The sequence below is a fragment of the Indicator indicator genome, chromosome 7 (genome assembly GCF_027791375.1).
Source record: "Indicator indicator isolate 239-I01 chromosome 7, UM_Iind_1.1, whole genome shotgun sequence".
Lineage (NCBI taxonomy): Eukaryota > Metazoa > Chordata > Aves > Piciformes > Indicatoridae > Indicator > Indicator indicator.
The window spans coordinates 16,632,838-16,655,283 of record NC_072016.1 but is presented as its reverse complement, the minus strand read 5'-3'; the positions used below and the strand labels follow the sequence as shown (position 1 = coordinate 16,655,283).

Sequence of the window (22,446 nt, the reverse complement as noted above, 5' to 3'; positions counted from 1 at the left end):
AGCTCCTATTCCAGCCAGTGCTTCAGTCCCAGACTAGGTGGAGAATGCTTATTTCAACTCAATGAAACCTGGCTCTTGGATCATGCTTGTCTGTTGCAGATATAATGATGGTAATAGTAATGACCTGGTTTACCGTTGTGGTGGCTGAAGTACAGAGCTCTGGCTCAACGGGCAAAGCTGGAGCTAGAATCCAGATTTCCTTTATGGTTCACCAGTTTATCTTGCCAAAGCCTGTCTGAGTTGTGTAGCACACACATACATGTCTCCTGGGAGAGAGCTTGTTCATGTGATTGCAAAATGGTAATTATCCTGTCCAGGAACAGAGTGCTCCTGTCTAGGGTCAGAGGGCTTTGCCCTCAGAACTGGAAAAGAGTCAGTGGCTGCCAGCATTTCCATACTGCTGAACTCCCCAACTCCAAGAGTTAAAACTTTCAGTGCCTAATTTCATAAAACAGTTGACTGGTAAGAGATGATTCAAACTATAAATGACACGGTATCTTCAACTTCTGGTCTCATTTCAGAATGGACAAAGCAGCTGAAGTCACGTGGCAGATGGAAGGTTCACCTGGCAAAGCACCACAGCAAGAGCAAAGCCCGGAAGATGGACACAAAACAGAAGTGCTGGGACAGCCTGCATGCAGCAAGGACAATCTACCCTTGAGCCATAACCTCCAATGGGATACTCTAGGCAGGCAGTTTGTAGAGTATGAGCAGATGGCTCCATTTCTCATCCCAGAGGAGCAGCAGAGAAGGCTGCTGGACTTTCTTCCCCTTTTCTTAAAGGTTTGCTCTTGCTGTTGACATTGGTGTAGATGCTATATATGTAAATTCGGGTTTCTGTTGCTCTATTCACCATATAATGAACATGAACTAGGCAAGACTTGGTGAAATGAGGTTATAGAGAACAATTTTAGATTTGCTGGTCATTAACTAATATGAATAGCAAGAATGCCTTCCATGTGACGATAATTTTTTTGGAGGGAGGAAAATGAGGGAACTTTTAAAGAGAACTTTCAAAGGACTGAAGAAGTTGTTGTTACTGAACAAAGGTGATGAAAGCTATAAAATCTAGACATCTTAGAAATTAAAATTTGGTCAGCAAAGCAGGAAATAGCTTATTTATCACGTCACATGAGAAATAAATTTTAGTACCAGGGGGTCAAAGTACCAGGAGGCAAGCTGAGTATTACTAAGGTATTGACAATGTTGTGCATATACATACACATCATGTTTTTTCCTTTTCTAGGGCTGAACTTCACATGATTTAGGGTTGACAAAAGTTATTTCCGGAATTACAGTAATGCTTGCAAAGAGGGGTTTTTAATTCCTAAAGGATATTTTGGCTGCAGAATGTATTTGAAATAAGGATATGATTTTCTCATTAGCTTAGCACTTCATTTTGTGCTCTAAGAGATTCTTTGCCTTCACTTTTCTTAGATGTATCAGGTGGAGCTTTGCAAAGCTTTGTGGGTGTTTAGACTCTGATGAGTGGATAGATCATTTTGTTCTTGCATCGTTGATTTAGGAGTACATTGTGAAGGATTTGGCCCTTCAGCTTTGAGTCATCATGTCCTTCCCCATATGACTTTTATTTCCTTCATGCACCAGCCTTCTGCTTTGTGTGAAGGCCACGGTTTGGCTTGGGGAAATGTGTCTCAGTTTGAGCTGTACATGTTGTGAAGTTCTTACAGAAACTATCTCACTTCCTCCTGTTTAACAGAGGACTCTGCATAAGCCCTCTCCCTTCTTGGAGAATTTTTATCTCTTGTTTTTCCTTTCCTTGTTTGATCCTGTAAATGCCAGTGCATCTCTGTCTTTCTGTCATAGAGTGTTCTATCTCTTACTCAGGTGGCTGGAAAGAGAGGGCACTAACCAGGAGCCACCTGGGGTGTGGGGGCTCATTACTCACTGATACTCGATGTAGAAGGGAAAGGTGTAGGAGGAAAATGTTAGCCATCTGCTTGTGATTCAGGCCTAGTTTGGAGTCATTTTAATGTGCCCTCTCTGTATTCCCTCTTGGTGCTTCAGAAAGTATCAGAATGTTCTATTACAGGGCTGACTTTTGAGCTAGCATGAAATAGAAAGGACAGATGGTTACAGCAGACACAAGGAATTTGTGGTAGAATTGAACATGTAGAAACAAACTTAAGAGGAAGAAAAAAATCAGATTACATTGATACCAAATTATCTGAGTTTCTTCTGAAGGCAGACATCCTGGATTAGATATTCTTCCAGACACAGGCCTTTCGTAGGCTCAAAGATGAATATGGTATCAATTAGATCTGTTCTTAAAGGAGAGCATATTGTAGAGTTTGATGTCTGACCCACAGGAAGATCACCTATAAAATCGAATCAGAACATTGATGACCTGGTCTGTAATGAGATGGATGAGCTAAATATTTGCACAATGATAGCATTGCTATGAACCTTTAATTCCTGCACTATGCCTTGTTTTTCTGCCAAAATCAACTAGCAATGAATGTCAAAAACTTTATTAATGTATTAAAACTAAGAAAATCTCCCCAAACAACAAAAAACCCAGATACTTGAAGCATCTTTCTTGTTTGCTCATTCTGTGATTTTTTTATTTATTGACTTGAAACCAATATTCTGCTACCTGGGAGCAGTAGTCTTGTATTACCATGGTTTCTTTTTGGCTGCTCCATGAGAGCAGCACTTCAAGCCCCATTTCAGTCTAAGTAGCTGAGACTACAATGACTTGCTGAATCAAGAAAATACAATTTTTATTTTTAATTTTTATCCATTTCAAAACTCATGTCTCATTTATGACTAACTTTGCTTTTGGGGGAAACTGGCTTTTGGAGAAGGATATATATTCAATGGAGAAAATAATGTAAATGAGCTCTAGTAGGTGTATTACATGATTCAAAAGGTAGTTCCAGATTGGCATCTCTAGCTGTGGTGTCAGGCTCCTGCCTGTCTGGCAAATACTGCTACAGTGACTGAGGAGGGATTTTTTACAGGGATATGTTAGCTTTATTTATGTTTATTTATATTTATTGGTATTTCTCAATCTGCCAAAGACATTCTGTATCAGAAAGACTAAATGGACACTCTTGGATTTCAGACCTGGGAACAGTCTCCTGGAGTAATTGTATTCCCTAACCTTCAGCTGTTAGCCAGTGAGGTTTCCAAGCTTCTGACAAAAGAAATTAAGAGGAACCTCAATGGCAAACCTGCAGGTAATGATCTCATACCATGCCCACTGGATCCGCTTCCTCTAGGAATATGCTGTCTTCATCAGTCCTCTGCTTACCATGAGGGAAATAAAGGGGGAACAGGAAAATGGTAGGTGTAGCAAGCCAGATCTTTTAGTAGGTGTGAGCTAGCGCTGATTTTGGATGATTGCACTGAAGATGTGGCCTTGTATGCTGTGGTGATCTTCGTTTCAGAACTTTGGTAGCTGGAAATGTAGAATACTGTACCTATGCAGTAAAACAGTAGGCTACACATTATTTTGAGGAGCTTTCTTTAATGATAAATATCCTGCTAGCCACACATGGCTTTCCTGGTGGATGTTGTACATTCTTCACCCTGGTCAGCTGGCAGACTTCATGAGCTGAGTTTGTATTCCAGTGAAGCTTGTCAGTTTGAAAGATGTAGTTTACATAAACTGACCTGAGCCCAACATTGGATCAACGTTGGCAGGGGGATTGGAACTAGATGATCCTTGTGGTCCTTTCTAACCCTGACTGATTCTATGATTTTATGACCTTAAGGGGGCATACAAGAAAGCTGGTGAGGGACTTTTTAGGATGTCAGGTAGCCATAGGACTAGGCTGCATGGAGCAAAACTAGAAGTGGGTAGATTTAGATTGGATGTTAGGAAGAAGTTTTATACTATGAGGGTGGTGAAACACTGGAACATGTTGCCCAGGGAGGTGGTAGAAACTCCATCCCTGGAGGATTTTAAGGCCAGGCTGGAAGTGGCTGTAAGCAACCTGATCTGGTGTGAGGTGTCCCTGTCTGTGGCAGGAGGGTTGGAACTAGATGATCCTTGAAGTCCCTTCCAACCCTAATGATTCTATGATTCTAAAATCCTTTTATGTTTTTCTATTGACTTTAGTGGACTGCTGTGACTGTAGTTTTGTTATGTTTGTGAGATTTGGATAAAAAGAATAGAAGCAGCATTTGCATCTTTTATTAAGGAATTAAGTTTCATGGTTTTGTGTGACAGAGGAAGCTCGTCTGGCTTTGGAGCAATTGCTGCAACAGAAAGGGGAAGCAGAAGATGGCCGTTTGCTCCTTAAATCAGTGTATCTGCTCTCACAGACTAACTTGGTAAGAAAAATTACTATAAAGGGTGGTTTGTTGTTTCTTTTGTTTGTTTGTTTTTTCCTTTTAATTTTGGAGAAGCTAGGTAACCACCCCAACAGTAGAACACTTAAGTCTCACAATGTTTGCATTATTCCCAATATTTTGTGCTTCAACATGCTCAGGATATGCAGTCAGATAGAGGATACACCACCAGGAAGGAAGTAAACCCTGTGCTTTCAGATATCCTTTTCATTTTGATCATCAGGAAGATGTTTTTCTACTGTTCTGATTTATATTTCCCCATTTTCTATCACTGCTCTTCAACCTTTCTTTGTCGCTCCAGCTTACATATCAAAAAGATGACTAGTAAGGATCTGCCTGCAAGGTAATGCAGTGGTTGTATTTTCCATCCTGATAGCCTCTCACTGAAGCATTTCAAAGCATTTCACAAACTCTCTTTGTACAGCCATCCTCAGTGCAGACTGGCATTAGCCTACCGATTGGCATCAGGGATGTGCTTATCCTTGACACTGAGCTGAGCAGTTTGTCTTGTCTTTCTTCAGATACAGGAAAATAAAATCTTACTGTCAGTTTCTAATGGACACAATGTGTGTCATCACAAACTCTATAGAATTATATATAGTTAGTCACAGCATGAAGTTCCTTATGAGGTGTGTGATTTTCACAGATTAAAGACATTGCTATTTTTTGTAGCACACACACAAAAATTCGTATTACAAGCCTTGTTCTTCTGTTTAATTTGTTGCTGATTTTTGCTGTGATTATTGTGTGTCAAGCAGACACACTGGGACTTCTCTGCAGGTTGTACATAGCTGTAGTGAAGACACGAAGAAACTAAGTGTTGAGAAACACTGTGGAGAAACACTGTCTCAAAGCACTGTCTCTTGAATTTATAAAAGCTGTAATTAGAAGTGCAGCATGTGCAGTTATTCCATTTGTTACAAAAGCAAGGGCGTTATAGCTAAGGGTCAAGGAGGGAATGGAGAATTCATGCTTTTAACATACTAAGGTCTCTATAGCTTCAGGGTGGCCTGTGAACTAATGGTAAGGGGGACACTATCTGTCCCTGGACTTACTGCTATTTTAGCTTAGTTAGTTTTTAGGTTGTGTGCTTTATTAACTGTAGGATACAGTATCTCTGTTAAAGCTGTAGGTCAGCTGGAGTGGGAAGTTCTGACAACACACCCCAAGTATGTTTGCTTCCAAGAGGCTTTCTACAGCCATGCTGTATGATTGCCACACTTGTATGCCCTAGAACACTTGTAATGATAAAGCTTGCTCAACCAGCTCTTTCATCTGCCATCAGTGTGTAAAAACTTAAGGAAACTGTGGGCAGTTTCTGGAGGCGCTGATTTCTATTTTCCTTACTTAGAGAACTATGTGGAACATCATTGGATCTGGCCTTCCAGCTGCTCTGATGCAGTGCCTGTACCTTTGCTTTATTTTTCCTCTGAATAAAACAAATGATGATGGAGAGACAAGTGAGGATGACACCCATACTCAGGAAATGCTTGTAAAGGTGAGATGTGCCTTTGACAGTTAATTTGCTCTGAGTATCTGATGTTCACTTAGGCTTTTAGCTGGCTATTGATTCAAACTGCCAACAAAAAGGAGTAAATATGGACTGAGAAGCATCAAGAGCATCATCTGAGGTGATGCTGCTATAGCTCTTATTTTTTGTTATACAAAACAACATGGCTTTGTAAGTGGAAACGAATCAATTGAATATCTTGGTGGTACTTTTAGTTATGTCACTGCATGCTTTCTCCTGGCATTGGTATCAAACTATAATCCTCCCCCTCAATGGATTTCTTCCTCTACCAGATATTTGTAGAGGTGTTTATTGAAGCTGATGTTTGTTTGCTTTTCAGATAATGCTTAATATGTACAGAGAGGAACAAGGTGTAGAGGAACTTCTGGCATCTGACAAGCTTCATGCATTAATTATAGCAACTTCTTCCTTCTGGGACCAGTGTAGCCACTCTTGGAAAGTACCTGCAGGCCGTGTGCTGAGAACAATTTCAAAGGCTCAGACCAAAAACAGCATTGTGTACTTGCAAGGTTTGATGTAATAATTTGGCTTCTCCTTTCCTCATAGCTGCAGTGACAATGAATTCTCCAGAAGAGTCTCCCTGGGATAGATTTTAATCTCTACATAATCTGATAGTCTGTGAACTGCAAAGTGTGAGCTCTGGGGTTTGTAGACAGGAGCTTTAAACTAGTTGTTCCATTTCTGTTACTAGCTCTGAACTTGTTTGACTGTCAGTTTTGAAATACTTGCCCCCCTTTTTTTTTTCCTGTTTTATTCCCTACAGCTGTGGACTGCATTGAAATAGCTATTCAGAATCTCTTTAAACTGGCTGATACCCTACCTGCTTGTGATGTGTGTGAAGCTGCTAGTATTATCTTATGCTTTGTGAAGGATTCTTATCCCATATCATCAGCTTTATTAACAGAGTTTGAAAATAATGATGGCTACCAACTATTGCTAAAAATTTTACTCAGGTGAGTAGAGAGGTTTTTTAGTGGGCTACTACAGAATGGTAAAACTTCATTTTCAGTTAAATACACTGGGGAGGAGTGGGGAGTATAATGGGTAGTTCCTGTGTGCTCAATAACTGGTAATATATACAAAATGTTTGTATTGCTAAGGCATGAACATATGACTAACCAAAGTTTTGTTCCTAGATGTGAGGGATTGCAGAAAACTGAAGGAGACCCCTATGTGGATGAGATCTTGGACATACTGACTTGCCTTACAACCTGTGGAAAAACTGAACTGAAAGTGTCTGGCAATATTGTACACCCACAGTTACCACACTTTGATTTTGAATGGACACAGTCTTCTGGTACAGTATATATATATATGTTTATGTAGATCAGTCATAGAAAAATAAAGCTCTGTTCATTGCATACCTTAAGATGGAGAAAGGAGAATGAGATGACATCTTCTGATCTGTGTGCTCAATGCTGCAGGTGCCTGAATGTTACCTACATCAATCTGAACTGATCATGTCAGCTGTAGGGTCTGATCCAAGGTGGAGAATGTAACTCCCAGTCACATCCCTCATGTCTGTGAATCCTATTTCCAATCTCAGAAACAATTTAACAGTATAGTTATGGTGCTTGCAGTCTTAAACAGCATAGATGTAAAAATGATCTCACTTGGTTTTATCTCACAGGATTGACAGTGAAAAACCTCCAGGCTTTTCAGGTGTTGCAGACCATTTTCCAGAAGAGTAATGATCAACACCTGTGTGGAAGAGTCTTGGCAGCAATTGGTACCATATGGGCCTGGAACACAGTGAACTTCTTTCTTCTGGAATGGACGCTCCAACCTATCAACCAGTTTACTGACATAATCCATTTCAAACCATACCCAGTTCAAGTCCAGTTCTTCAGACTGGTCGAGTCCATAGTGCTAGACCTGTCCTATGTCCCTCACGAAATTTTGAAGAAGGTTCAGTGTTTGATAAAGGAAAACATAGTGCCATTCTGCACCTTAACAGCTCTCCAGTGCCTTCTCAGCATGACCAAGAAGGATGTGTTATTCAGTGACATATTCCGTGACTCTGGGCTCTTAGGCCTACTGCTGTCGCTTTTGAGGAAGCAAGCCAAGATCCTGAGGAAGTCAGGTACAACTTCATGGCAGTGGCAGTAACTGTTGAAGTTATGGAATGAATGAATCTTACAGTCAATGTATAAATTTTATATCCTGTGTAGTTTCTGCCTGCAAGCCAACTGGCCAAAGTTTATACTAAGCTGAGTCCTCTCTGAAATCTTAGCTGCTTATCATTCTACTTGGTAGCTTAAACAGTTTTGGGTATTTTTCACCAATGTATGATGGATTATTATTCAGTCCACACTTTTAAACAAGGTCTTAATTTGGGGTTCTCTAGAATGCTAGCTTGAGAGTACAAAAAGAATGTTTTTTGCAGTGTTTAGATCCTCTGAAAAATAACACCGAATCCTGAAGATTGAAATTGGTTTCTTGAATTTTGGCCATATATGACCTACAACTACTACCAACAATTGTCATTTGATAAAATTATCTCCTGCTGGGCAAACAGGAAGATAATAGTCCTGGCGTAGTAACTGTGGGATAGAGTTGACCTGGGGGACAGACTCACATATTTAACAGTTTATAACTGCTATTTCAAAGAAACAGAAATGCATGATCACATTTTCTGTGCTGTATGAATTTGAAAATGCTTTTAAATTTCAGTGCAATAGTTGTTTAGTAAAGGAGGAGTGACTCAAAGTACAAGATATAACTTCTGGACAATTGAATTATTTATACATATTTCTTCCAAGCAGCAGAAGGAATATGAACTGCAAGAACACTTAGATTTGCAATATTGATGCCAGAGAATTGGAGTTTTGTCCAAGAGTGCTTAGGTAAAGATTGTCAAGATAAATACTAAGGTTCTTGAAAATTTATCTTCTGGCTATGACCTGGTGCCTAGGAGATTTCTTCAGTCTGCATTATTTACACTGTTTTAGATAATTTTTTATTTAAATTTTATAGGATAAGTGATTGAATGGCTATGGAATTTGTAGATTTAGGCATGCAGATGAAGTGGGAGAGGTGGGAAGATACTGTGTGAAGTGATCGTTACTTCCCTTGATGGATTTCCATAAATTTAACCTGCAAACTTCAAGACATTTAGGTCTAAAAATGATCTACCTTACACTGTCTGTTCCTGTAAATGTTTTCCTTTGAACATGCAGGGAGTTTCTGATCTTCAATTTTGGATTAGGCATTTAAGTACTGCATGTTGCTATACTATTTTACCAATTCATAGCTCATATTCTGTAATGTTCTTTTATTTGTGTGTCTTCCTACCAAGTATCACTAAACTAAGTAACTCTACACCAGCTGGGAAGTGGAAACACCACTCTTCAAAGTATTGCCTATAGTTATGCAGTATTTATGGGCTGCAGAGCATAGAACCAGACCTGTGTTTCCCAATCTCAGACTAGACTCTGATCACTAGGCAATGCCTTGACTGTGCTTTCTTACTCATTTTAAGGTTCAAGTAGTCTTTAAGAGAAAACTAGAATTTGCTAGAGAACTGGTCCTTTCCTTTCCTTTCCTTTCCTTTCCTTTCCTTTCCTTTCCTTTCCTTTCCTTTCCTTTCCTTTCCTTTCCTTTCCTTTCCTTTCCTTTCCTTTCCTTTCCTTTCCTTTCCTTTCCTTTCCTTTCCTTTCCTTTCCTTTCCTTTCCTTTCCTTTCCTTTCCTTTCCTTTCCTTTCCTTTCCTTTCCTTTCCTTTCCTTTCCTTTCCTTTCCTTTCCTTTCCTTTCCTTTCCTTTCCTTTCCTTTCCTTTCCTTTCCTTTCCTTTCCTTTCCTTTCCTTTCCTTTCCTTTCCTTTCCTTTCCTTTCCTTTCCTTTCCTTTCCTTTCCTTTCCTTTCCTTCCTTCCATTTTTTAATATATTTTATCTATCTTGTGTAAGTTGTGTTATGATTTTTGATGTATTAACAGCTGGAGGCCAGCTGCCTGGCCTGGAAGAAGTCACTGAGAAGGAATTAAATGCTGTGATGCTGAAGATGGTAGCTGCCCTTACAGTGAAGTCTGTACGGAACACTGGTAAGGACTGACATATGACTGCATTACCTTTGTGATATTTGGTAGTAAGTGTCCATGATGCATCTTAAGGAGTAGTGACAAATTTTCTCACTTTTCTGTTTCTGTGAGTAATGGAGGACAAAATCTAAAGTGTAGGGATAACAGCATCAGAGTAGGAAGAAATGTGGCAAATATACTCTCATCCTACATAATGAGCCTTATGACAGTACTCATCCTGCTTACCTTATCCACATCTATACTCTTGAAGTGTTTGTATAGAAAACACAAACTTACCTTCTGGAAAACAAGGCTGTCTGTGCATTTTGCATATTGTCTGTTCATCCATCTTCCATGGTATCTATTATTTGAAGTCTGGATGGGATCCGACACATGCTAAGTAACACTCATACATTTAGTATTGACATGCTTAAGAAGTGTATAATGTAGGGAATCTTATGGAACACAGGAACATTGAAGGAAATGCTTCTGAAGACTGGAATTCGCTCAGTTCTTGATGATTAAGAGACTGGAGCATCTGTCTTATGAGGAAAGACTGAGAGACCTGGGGCTATTTAGTCTGGAAGAGAGAAGGCTGAGAGGGAACCTTATCAATTTCTACAGCTATCTGAAGGATAGCTGTCAGGAGAATGGAGGCAGTCTCTTTTTAGTGATACCCAGGAGATCACAGGAAATTCTGTCTCAACAAGAGAAAAAACTTTTTACTGTGAGGGTGACAGAGCCCTGGAGCAGGCTGCCCAGAGAGGTTGTGGAGTCTCCTTCTCTGGAGACATTCAAAACCCACCTGGATATGTTCCTGTGTGACCTGCCCTATGTGTTCCTGCTTTGCAGGGGAGTGGGACTGGATGATCTCTGGAGGTCCCTTCCAACCCCTAGCATTTTTTGTTTCTATGATATTGTCATAAATTATCAAATAATGCCCCTCATAAACTAGAGAAATGTTTAAGATGACAACTAATCAGCTGTCTTTTATTGTCCTGTTGGGAAGCTGTCACCTCTGATGATTAGAAACTGTGGTCATCTATTCTTGTGCCACTCAGTTTGTGCTACCTTTAGCCTAGCCACCTCTTCTTCTTGACTCTCCTGCTGGATTTGTAGAAATGTGGCAATTCACACCAACACTAAAAATCTATCTATGAAAACTACAAGTAAAGGCTAGTTTAAGTAACAAACAATAACCATATTTGTCCACAGTTGTTCTAAAGGACTATGGAATGGTGCCATATATCAAGATATTTTTGGATGATGAGTGCTACAGAAGTGCAACGCTCAGCATCTTGGAGCAGCTATCAGTCATAAACTATGAAGAATATATGAGCATTATTATTGGGGCTCTCTGTTCTTCTACTCAAGGGGAACTACATCTGAAAATAGATCTGCTGAAGGTAATTAATGTGGAGCCCTACTTGGTTGTTGTTTTCTTCGAAACAGTTTGGTTTATGGGAAATTGCTCTTAATCTCACCCCTAGCACTGTGGTTTTTCTAAGATGCTAAGTGCAGAATTAAAAAGCCATGGACTAGTTTTTGATTCTAGTAAATTTGACTCTGATTTTCAGCAATGTGTGTGTGGTAAATGCCTTTGTTTAGTACCAGATTGTGAAGTATATTGAAGACTTAAATAGTAATTCAGGGTACAGTTGTATGAGCAGTTCTATGCAAACAATGTAAACAAAAGTGGAGGATATGCAGAAGGAGGATGTATGAAAAGGTAAAGGGGTGAGATTGGAAGAGGCAGGGTGGGCATGAGTTGAAACGCTCAGTTCTGATAAGTTTCCAAGGTTGAAACTTTACTATCCTTAATTTTGTCATCTCCTGAATGCACCAGTGTTGTGGAAAAAGAGACGTGAGATGATGGAAAAGGGAAGAATTGTGAACATTTAGAGAAATTAATTAGAGCTATTCATAGCCTCTATTGTGTTTGTAGAGGATCTGATCGAAAATTAACGAAAGAGAATCAGTGATTTAAATCATAGGTAGCAAATTAAGAAGCAGACAGGTTCTAAGCACTGATTTAGTTTCATTCTACTTTCTCCACCAACTGTGAACCAAATTCACATTTCATCACAATATAGCAGCTGCTTCTGTGATAAAAGAACCACGTTACTTTAAAGAAACATAAATGTGACAAAGTTTATTGCTTTGATTTGAAACAGTAAACTTTAACAATATTTGTGGGAAAGTTCAGTCCGGTGTCCAAACTAATATGAAAATAAATGCAGCTTCAGTGTCTAATTTTGACAAATGGTAACTGTATTAAAGCATAATGTAAGCAGACAAATTTATTATCTACCTCCATTGGGACTGTGATTGTGTTACACACAAATTCAGATTGATTTACTAATATATATTTAGCTGTTAAAGCCTAAGCCCAAATGTAATTAGCACCGCTGTATTCCAACATGGCACACAGACAATTATGAGGAATAACAAATAATGGAATGTGAAATAAATTCTGTTAACATCAAGTGAGTTAGGGGTTCTTCCAGCAGAAAGTGGTTTTACAGATTCAAGGCAGAGGACTACTAACTCATAGGCAATTAAATTCTAACTGAGTTAGAGCTGGAGAAAATGTTGTTATTGTTGACCTTCCCTGAAATCTGTTAACGCCAGCCTGATAACTTCAACTCTGTGTTATTAAATTTGCTCCCTGCTCAGAAGACTCTGCCTGGTTTGATATATTATCATGCAAAATTGAATGAGAGTAATAGAGTTCCCCCTCACCCTTCTGTTCTGGCAGCCCTTTATCATAGTCCTAGATCCTGTTGTAGGGAGATATATTTATGATGGAAAGCATCCTTCTTCAGCAGGTTGTGAAATGAACCTCTTTCATTGGCTCTCTGTTGGGAAACTTTGTATGTAAAATTAGCCCTTTCCAGTGTTCAAAAGGCACAGCCTTAAATTTGAAAAGTCCCTGGTGCCTGAAAAGGCATCACATTTATAACATTAATTGTGCAACATTCCCAAAACCTGGGATAGATTGCATTCAATTAGAATCATAGAATCATAGAATCAGTCAGGGTTGGAAGGGACCACAAGGATCATCTATTACAGTAGAATATTTCCTTGCAGGTTTTTTTTTTTTCCTCCCTAATTTTACTTCTGCTACCATGCTCTTTATTTTTTTTAATGTGTAAATGAATGTGTGATATTGTCACGTGACATTAACTTATAACCTGCTTTAAGCCCACTGAATTTAGAGAAAACTGAACGATGTCGTTGTCTTGGAATATGAATCTTTATGACCTCTTTCCTCCACAGTGTTGTGCAAACTTCAAAAATACCTCTACTGAGAAATGGAATTATTATTATCTTTCTTAATGAGAAGAGCCTGCTGCTTCCAGTGTTCTTTGGGCTATCCTGTGTCATTGTTTTTATAGAAAGTTTCTGCTCAGTGACATGAGCAAAAGTCTAGTGTCGCTCCTCATGTGTATTCAGAGCTGTCAGAAAACTTACCTGTAGAGACCTGTGCTTTCTTCTCATTTTCTGTGTGAGGTTATTTGAAATTGAGTGTCTGCTTTAATTTATTTTAGGCAAAGTATTGTAGGTTAAGGGAAATCAAGAGTTAATTGGTATAACCACAAAGAAAAGTCCTCCAGAGGCTAGAGGGTCCCACAGGGGAATGGGCAGTTCATCACAGCTGAGGCTGATTGGGGTGGAAGATGTTGGAAGGCTCTGGAAGGTTTTAGCCTGGTAGGTCCAGGTGAAGTACTGAGTCTAATTTGTGAACGTATTCTTTTTACCTGAATACCTTTTGTATATATTTGTAAATGGAATTTCCATTTAAATCCAGTGTGGAGCATTTTTATTTTACTCTTTGGGAAGGGGTAAATACCTTTTCTGTCCTTTTTCCCCAGGCAGCTCATGGCTCAAAACTAGGATGCAAAGGCAGAGTGTGAGAAGACTGATGAAAGAATACCCAAAGGCCTCAAACTACCTCTGGCCAAACTGACTAGGATATGTAATGTTGAAAATCTGATTTCTTTGCACATTGCCATGAGCACCATGTCTTGGCTGATAGACTGACTCCATGGGCTGTGCCATGTTTGACAAACTGGGTGTATGGGGGAAGGGAGGAGGAGAAAAGTTGTTCAGTGGTGACCTTTCCTTTGAACAAACGGGTTTTTTTTCTTCAAAGAGTGAAATTTCAGTGAAAGAATTTTGGTACAAGCTTGGAGTTTTAAAATATTCTGAAATTTCTTTGTCCCTTTTTTTAAAGTACTTCTTTTGTCTCCTGTCTTCATAATGTTTGTAGTCACTCCTGAGGATATTGGAGAGTCCCAAGAGCCATTCAGCCTTCAGAAGCTGCAGTGGATTCAATGGACTCCTGTCCCTTCTCTCAGACATGGAAGGTGCATTACAGGACCCTCCATCTGGGCTGTGGATGGCAGTTGGACAGAACTCCATATTGGAGCTAGTTTTCTACACACTTCAGGGGATAACAGCAGCCCTGCACCTGGACCCTGTCAACAGCAGCTTCTTCCAGAGAAATGGTCTCTTTGAAAAGATGGCAGAGGATCTTGGGTCGCTTGGATGCTTCTGGACACATGGAAAATGGCAAACTCCTGTGACCCTTGAGAAGACAAGGACATTTGCAGAATTCTTGGATGCAGCTTTCTGCTCTTCAGAACCATTTCCAACGTGGTTAAAGAACTGCATATGGATTTTGAATTTTCTTGATCACATGATCAAAGGAAACCTCCATCTGGAGAGCTATTTCAGGGAGACAAGGACAGATATGGGAGAGGCATCAAGAGATGATCAGGAGGGATCCCAAACTCAAGAAGAGAATCCTATTGCTGTCAAAAAAACAGACAACAAATTCCCTGTCTTTGCTAATAGGCTAAGTGGAAACCCTGAAGAGAAGTAAGTCTTTTACTACAGATTTCTGTCTGTATTTATATGGTAATAAACTGAGGTAACCTTCCTAGAACAAACTAATGCTACAGTCCCAACTCCCAGGCCTCCAGACAGCAAAAATCACCTCTTTTTGAAAGGTTGATGGTAAACTTTGGGGCATGTGTGAAGCAGTGGGACACAAAACGTGAGAGTTGCAGAGTTTATGCTGAAGGTTCTAACTCATGCAATGTGGGAGCAGGAAGTAGCTCTAAGGAAAGGATTCCTGGGACTTGAAGCTTGTGTTTAGTCTCTGCTTGAATCTGCCCCAATCAATTTTGACTTTTTCAACTATGTGAAAAGCTGTTTCCAGTCACCTGATACATTAAAAATAATAACTATTTCAAGTTATTTTGAATGCTTCCCCATGCGTGTGTATCCAGGCATGTGTGTACAAACACACACATTCTCACTCATTTACTCATAAAGCTGGAACAGAAAATTGGAAAAGTAGTACTTTCTCCTTGATTTACTTAAATATTTATCCTTTGCAAAATATATATCCTTTGCAAGAAGGAAAGAGTATACCAGCAATCAATGTAACTGTCAGCTGTGAATGAATTCTGAATAACTTGCATTTTGTAACTTGTGAGATCTTCTGTCCCCTCATGTGTCTGTTTATCTCAGGTCTCTCAGTCCTTATCTCAAAAATGTTTCTCATAGAAATTATGCTTAAAAAGGCTAAGTTTATAACCGTGAGAGTCCTTCAGCACTTATTGTAGGTTATCTAACACTCATCTTCTATATTTAAAGACCACATCTTTAGATCTGCCACTCGTAGCTAGCAGTTGCTGAAGGCAGCAGAACTTTTCTTCCCGGAGTACTGAGGCAGGCAAAGTGTTTTTGGCCATATTTGTTCAACGCAACTAGACAAACCTGCAGTAGATGTCTTTGTGTAACTGATTTTAAAATAGTCATGGACATATTAGTTTCCTCCCACCACTCCTCAAATTACACTTCTCTTTACCACTCTTCAAATTACAGCTTCTGGTTAGTCAGTGCAGAGAAGAGGACTTGGTGGCTCAGTAGGAATGAATACTCTTTTGAAAGTAGATCTTCCTAGCCCCACTTGGGAGAATGCGAGTTAAGTGTGTTGAGGGTTTATTTATGGTGGTGGTTGTGTGAAGTCCATAGCCTGCAACTCAAGTATGTGCATAACAGAGGCTCAGGGAAGCTAAAGGAAAAAGAGCAGATCAGTGGCAATGCTGGGAAAGGTATGGCTTTGTGTTCTGCTTGTCTTTCTCAAGTTACTAGGTCTGAAACATAAAACAAGGCTTCCTAAGTCCTTGTGTTGTTTTGCCTATTGAGCTATGAGGCTGTGCAGTAACTGAATGAATATCACTAGTGGAGAAATGAGTCATATAATCTAGGATCCATTCAATTCACAGGGCCTGGTTTGGGACAGTTTGACTTTGCTTCTGGAGTGGCTTTTATAAAGTCCAAAAAAGGAAGCTAGCTTAGCTAGGGATATCTAGAAAATGCATGCGAGCACAACAGAGGAACATATACTGGCAAGCTGTCAATCTTGAGGCCATGTGGCCTGTATCCGTTTCTGGCAGTAAATTTTATGAAAATAAACATAAGCTGTCAAGTTCCCAGAGTTTCTGCAAGCCTGATGCAGCTTCCTCTTAGCTGTACACCATGCTCACACTTCTTCCTGAAGAAGGTTTTAGTCAAAGGCTACACAGCTTGAAAGGAGGAACTTGAGTGTAATGATGCTCCTGTGGGAGCCTGTGACTGAGGCACAGGAAGATCAGGGTTTTAACTGGCTAATATTCTAGTGCTTTATGCTGTCCTGTGGTCAATGATGCTGCAAGCTGCTGAGCCACAGGGGAATGGACCCTTTCATTCTCATCTGAAAAGCATCCTTCTGTGTTCCTCACTGTATATTAATGTTTGAAACACCAGACAGATGAGTTTTCTGGTTTTCCTTCTGCTCCTGGTGATTAGAGTCAGTTTGCTGCAAACTGTGTATCTCTCTTTAGGAAAGAAGCCCAACTTCATGCCCACCCTAGCAGAATGGCTGCTGCAGCTGCTGTTACCACAGACTCACTCTGATAATGTCTCTTTGGGTTCTTTGCAGAATCTCATTTTGTCCCCATATCCTCTTATTTTTAAGTAGTAGCCTTTCTAGAGCAGATTTGGGATTCACTTTATGGTACTGGTGGGGGTAGATGGAATGGAATCATGGGGCTGACTGGATAGCTGTGAGGCAGGAATGTGAGAGCTGGGATATTTGCAGGAATGGGGAGCTGGTACATGCAGACAGTTTTTGTACTAAGAAAAGCCAGAGACCCTCTTGGAAAAATGCAGAAAAGGCTGGAGATAAGGCTTATTTAATATTCTTAAAGGGGAGTGTGTGTGCAGCACTGCCAGGAAAGCCGAAATGTAGTTCCTTCTTTATTCTTCCTTCTCAACAGCCTTGGAGGGTGTTAAACCCATCAGGCAGTGCTCAAAATTAAGAAAACATCTCCTTATAGTTATGGCAATGTCTTAACCATGCAATGATTTTTATAGAACCACTTTCTATTATTGTCTTCTGATATTCACATTTTGTTAGTGCACGTTTTACCTTTACAATACATGCAGGTTATTAAAAAAACCATACAACCCATATGTGTTTGCCATACAGAGGTAGCCATATCCTTTCACTGCTGATGTCGTTAGGAAGATTGTTATATGTTGGGAGAATTGGAAATGCTGCCTGGCAGTATATTTTTACAGCGCTAGAGATAGAGGTTTGAATTTAATGGAAAGTTTGGGAAGTCAGTCCTTGAGTATAGAGGCTCAGGCTAAAAATGAACTTACCTGGGGCATACAGACACAGAAGAAAAACAGGCTAAAATTTTGATCTTATTGATCCTGGTGGGCCTAGATTTTTGTGTTTAAGGGTGGTTTGATTTGGAGGGGAGAGGGAAAAACAGGAGTAGAGTGTATTGTCAGTATGTGCTTTTTTCTTGTTTGACATTTAAAAATTCACCCACATTCATGTCAAGCATAGGCATATGTGTCTAAACTGGAGCCACTACTGCCATAAGTCTCTGTGCCAGACATGATTTTGATTTGTTACACAGAAAACATTCTTTGACCTTCTTGAAGGTGCAGTAAGGGTTATTTGTCACTGTGTGGCAGTGTGCTACACATAACTAGCTGCTCTGACAGATCAGGTGAGCTTTTATGGACGTGCTTAACATGTTCATTACAAACTTTTCACCTTCCTTTAGATACCTTGTAGAACCTTTCTTTTAGTGCTTACTTTTACTTATACTTTTTGTTTTATACAGTCTGTAAAATATATTGTGGGTTGGTCTGTTGTTTTTTTTTTTGTTGTTTGTTTTGGTGGGTTTTTTGTGTTTGGGTTTTTTGTTTGGTTTTTTTTTTTGTTTGTTTGTTTTGTTATGGATTTTTTTTGGCTGGTTGGTTGGTTGGGTTTTTTCAGTCTAATTAGGACTGTTAGGCATCTGCTTTTCTCACAAATTCTGTTTCTGATAGTGCACATCATAACTCTGGTTCAAAGGTACACTCAGAAATGCTTGTGATACTCTGCACATGATGAGCCTGCAGTGCCTACGTTAGAATTAGGCTGTAGTTTTTGAGATATATCTGACCACTATCAGGCAACATAGAATAGGTTGAAAGGGGCCTCTGGAGATTCTCCATTCCAGCCTCTCTGCTAATATGATCATGCATCATAACATAAGCAGATCTCTGTTGTACCTCTGATGACTCAGGTCCTTCCCATGCCTGAATGTACAAAGGTGATTCGTGGCAAAAGTAGCAATTAATGGGGAAGCACAGAAACTTAAACTTCTTTTATCAATTTAGGCAAATTCTAGAGTTGGAAGGGAAGGCTGGCATGCTGATTTCATCAAGATTATCTCATCTTTGCTTACTGCTATTATGGTTTGAAAGTACTGAAGCTATTGTCTGACCATAGTTACAAACAAGTTGAAAACTAAAAATGTAACACTAGTTCTGGGCTAATGCATCAGAGAGATTCCTTCAAATGAGTGTTCTCTATACAAGTAGCTTCAGAAGCAAATTTGTATAAAGAGGTTGCTGCACATCTTTGAATATGCAAGTCTCTGAGATGTAAGCTCATGGGCAGGTTATATCCCGTCCTCATTATTCTAAAGAGGCTTCCACTTGTTCTAGGTCCTCTTGTTTGTTTAATTTCAAATGCTGACTCTGGTAACTGCATGGAGGATTTAATGCTGTACTCTGCTGGAACATTGCTGAGCCTCTTTGATTTTAATGATAATTATGGTGATAAGTATTATGTGTCTTTCTCCTGCAGGTGGGAAATGGGAGACTGTGCCATTGTACATCCAGGTGCTGTCTGTGTTATGGTGAGACTGCTGCCAAAGCTGTACAAAGAGGGACACTGTCAGGTCAGTCAGTGTCATCTAAACAGTGTCTGCCACTTTTCTGAGCCTCATTTAAAAAATTGCTTACTATTTGTAGGTGTGCAAGTACTAAAACTTACTTAGAACACCAGCAGGAGGACCAGCACAGATTTTATTAAGTCAACAGATTTAAACTGAAAAAGGCTCTTGGCTATCAGTTTGACTTAAGTGTTTCTATGCCTGTCTGATACAGAACATGGGAGTTGATCGCAGAATACTTACTGCAAAGCTACAATCGTGGATGTCCCTTGAAAATAGTTTAAAATATTGCTGATGGACCTAGCAACCAGAACAGTCTGTCTCTTTAGGCCTGATGGTCCATAAACTTTCAATGCATCTTTGAAGCTGCTATGCTTTGTCAAACTTTCCATACACATATCCACTCTGAACCAGCATATTGCCTCTAGTCTAAAATTCTTGGATACAGTTAAAGTACATAAAGCCGGACTGTTCATCCAGAGCTACGGAAGGTGAGAGTGCAACTAATTTCTGGCACATCCCAACTCTGTATAGGGAATTAAGTAGAAGGGTTAATTGCAGGAGAGACTGTATCAAAAAACTACCAGTTGTCACTAGGGCTGAGCTCTATGAGAAAGTAAACCTCTAAGACTCTCAGTAGATGGCAGTGTTCTTAAAAGTATGAAGCACTAGAGCACAAATTCCAGCAATTTCAGTATTATATTTAAGTGTGTTCATCTTTTTTCGTTTCTCACTTTTTTTCTTAGTTAAAAAGATATTATTACTGACACTGTTTGGTTAGTATTGCTGTTGTGAATAGGATTGCTTCAGGTAAAAAGGGGACTGTTATGGGGGGGGTCTTGAGTCAGACTGCCTAGGAGTTAACACATGTCCTAAAGAGCTTTTCATCAAATGACCTACAAAAAGGCTAGAGGAAAAGCAGAATGTTTCTGACTAATCCTGTTTAAAAGTGAGTGAGAGAATGAATGGAACCTCATGTCTTGTAGCTTGGGCAGCTCACTGATGCTGCCAGATTGTGATTTAAAAAAAGCCTGGGCTTCAGTACTTGTAATCATAACAAATGCCACTTCATGAACCCTTATGCAATGAGATGCTACTTGTAACACAGGAGTAAGGAAAAGGTGAACCTCACTGCTAATAAAGGGGAACTGCTTAGCAGAAGGATAATGACCAAAGGAGCTGATCTTTGAACAGATATATCTGTCCCAAACAGGATACTAATCTTACTTGTACTGAAATAGTGTCTGACAGTTTTATGAAGGATGAAAAAATTATTGTGGATGGAACTTTTTTTTCTGCAGACTTTCATTCAAAAATATGAAGAGTATTCTTGCCTTGAGTTTAAGATGACGTAAACAGTACTCTTTTTTTTCTTTTTTTTTTCTTTCTTTTTTTTTAACAAAGGTGAAGATCAGGCAGTAACACACCTCTTTCTGCTATTAGTGTTGTAATAGATCTTTTCCACACAGATATTCAGGAGTAATATGGAAAAATCTTAGGAATCGTTTCAGGTTATGTGCAGATCCTTTGCTTTCACAGAAATGGCAATGAGAAAGCACTGCTTTTATAGGAACATTAATGGAACTCAATAAAATTAATGTACTTTGCTTCTGACCCTCAGAGATAATATCCATTTCCTGCCAAATTTGCAGTTCTCAGTGACCTTTGTCAGACATTAACAGTGATGGGCTGAAGCAATGTTGAGCTTGTCTGCATAGAAAAATAGGAGCGGACAGTAAAAGAGGTGGTGTTGCACTTCAGCCATTTCTTCTGACTGTCTAGAATGACAGTTAAAAGCTAAGGAGAATATATTTGTGTTTGTATGCTACTGATATTCCTACACATGATCAAACATAATTTTGAATGTCATATGGGTATGAAAATTTGCCTAAAAGCCTTAACACCCTCCCAAATAGACAATCTTTGAGTCACTAAGCTGTATGTAGAGGATATTTCTCATGTTCATGCCTAGTACTGGTACTAAGCCATTTCCCACCAGACTGCATGCATTTTCACCAAATACAAAGCGGGTTTTTCTTTGATTAGTATGCTGCCTGTTCAATGCTGAAAGATAGCATTTGTCATGTTTCAAAAACCAAGTAAAGTGAGACAGGTTAGCATCTAATTAGATAGGTGGCTCAGGATATTCACAGGGTTTTTTCTACCCTAGAAAGAAAGAAGTTTACCCTCAGACATAACTCGTCCTTGCCTGGCATTATGGACCTGTGGCTTTTAAGATTCCAGAGTGTCATGTTAGATGTTTCCTATTTTTGATGTCAGATATAGAGATCTCCTAGATCTGACAAGGCTGGGTAAGGGAAAGAAAATAACTTCTGAGAAGAGAATCAAAGCATGATTCTGTCCTGTGTCATCATCCTGGCAGGTTTCTTGTGAGCATAGATTACAAAAAGCTCTCACATGATTAATTCTTTAAACTATCTGTATATTTCTTTACTATATTATTACTTCAATGGATGGATTTGTCCTTTTTATTTTTATCCAAGCCTCTCCTGTGAAACTGTATAAAATGAAAACATGGTGCATTCATAAGGACTTAGCACATTTAAAAAAAATCTTTATCCAGGGTTTAAATTTAACCCAGATTAGTTGTTCCCACTGTAGACATTAACAGCATACATTTTCCAAATATTTGTACTTTTTAAAAGTGTAAATTCTTTCTAAACTGAAAAGGTCATTGAGCTTTAGATATTGATATTGACCATTAGATATGGCCCACACAAGGCTGTGTGACATTTAAGATTTTTCTGCCTTTAGATTTATATTACTGATATCACTGTTTAATGTAACTACTAATATCACAGTGAATTCCTAAATTGCTGCAGAAGGAAATTCTTCAGGTATTTGTCCAGAGCTTCATTCCTCTTTGGGCTGGGCAGCCAAGTCTTTGGGAGAAGGGAAAGGACTCTGGTAGGAGGAAGGACACTAGAAATACCCTGGCAGTGGGTCCTTCAGACTGAAGTTGTAGCTGATGGTCAGCTCTTTCCCCTCAGTGCTTTCCTGCAGGCTTTGCTCCAGCATTCTCTCCTGGGAGATTTTTCTTTACTGAGCCTGATTACAGCACAACATTTATTTATTTTTTTTAATAAGAAAATGCAGTGCCTTGCCTGCATGTTCTTACTCAAGCATATTTTGGGGCTTTTAGTAAGAAGTTTGCTTGTTCATTGATTGGCCAACTTCTGAAGCTTCCCCTGTTTATAAAGACAAAGCAGTTTTCTTCCCGTGCTTGCAGTACTGCAGCTTGCCCTTTTATTTGACCCAT

The 22,446-nt window shown here is 39.4% G+C and overlaps 1 protein-coding gene across 1 annotated transcript in view; it reads left to right on the top strand.

Annotated features, from left to right (window-relative positions):
• The first annotated feature begins 522 nt into the window (after window positions 1-522).
• WDFY4 (WDFY family member 4) overlaps window positions 523-22,446 on the top strand; it is a 116,564-nt gene continuing 94,640 nt past the window's right edge. The window contains exons 1-12 of the mRNA XM_054382113.1: window positions 523-783; window positions 3,089-3,203; window positions 4,199-4,302; window positions 5,672-5,818; window positions 6,171-6,360; window positions 6,615-6,804; window positions 6,988-7,148; window positions 7,482-7,934; window positions 9,787-9,891; window positions 11,083-11,273; window positions 14,141-14,751; window positions 19,079-19,172. Of these exons, the coding sequence (XP_054238088.1) occupies window positions 523-783; window positions 3,089-3,203; window positions 4,199-4,302; window positions 5,672-5,818; window positions 6,171-6,360; window positions 6,615-6,804; window positions 6,988-7,148; window positions 7,482-7,934; window positions 9,787-9,891; window positions 11,083-11,273; window positions 14,141-14,751; window positions 19,079-19,172 (2,622 nt within the window). The remainder of the gene's footprint in view (window positions 784-3,088; window positions 3,204-4,198; window positions 4,303-5,671; window positions 5,819-6,170; window positions 6,361-6,614; window positions 6,805-6,987; window positions 7,149-7,481; window positions 7,935-9,786; window positions 9,892-11,082; window positions 11,274-14,140; window positions 14,752-19,078; window positions 19,173-22,446) is intronic.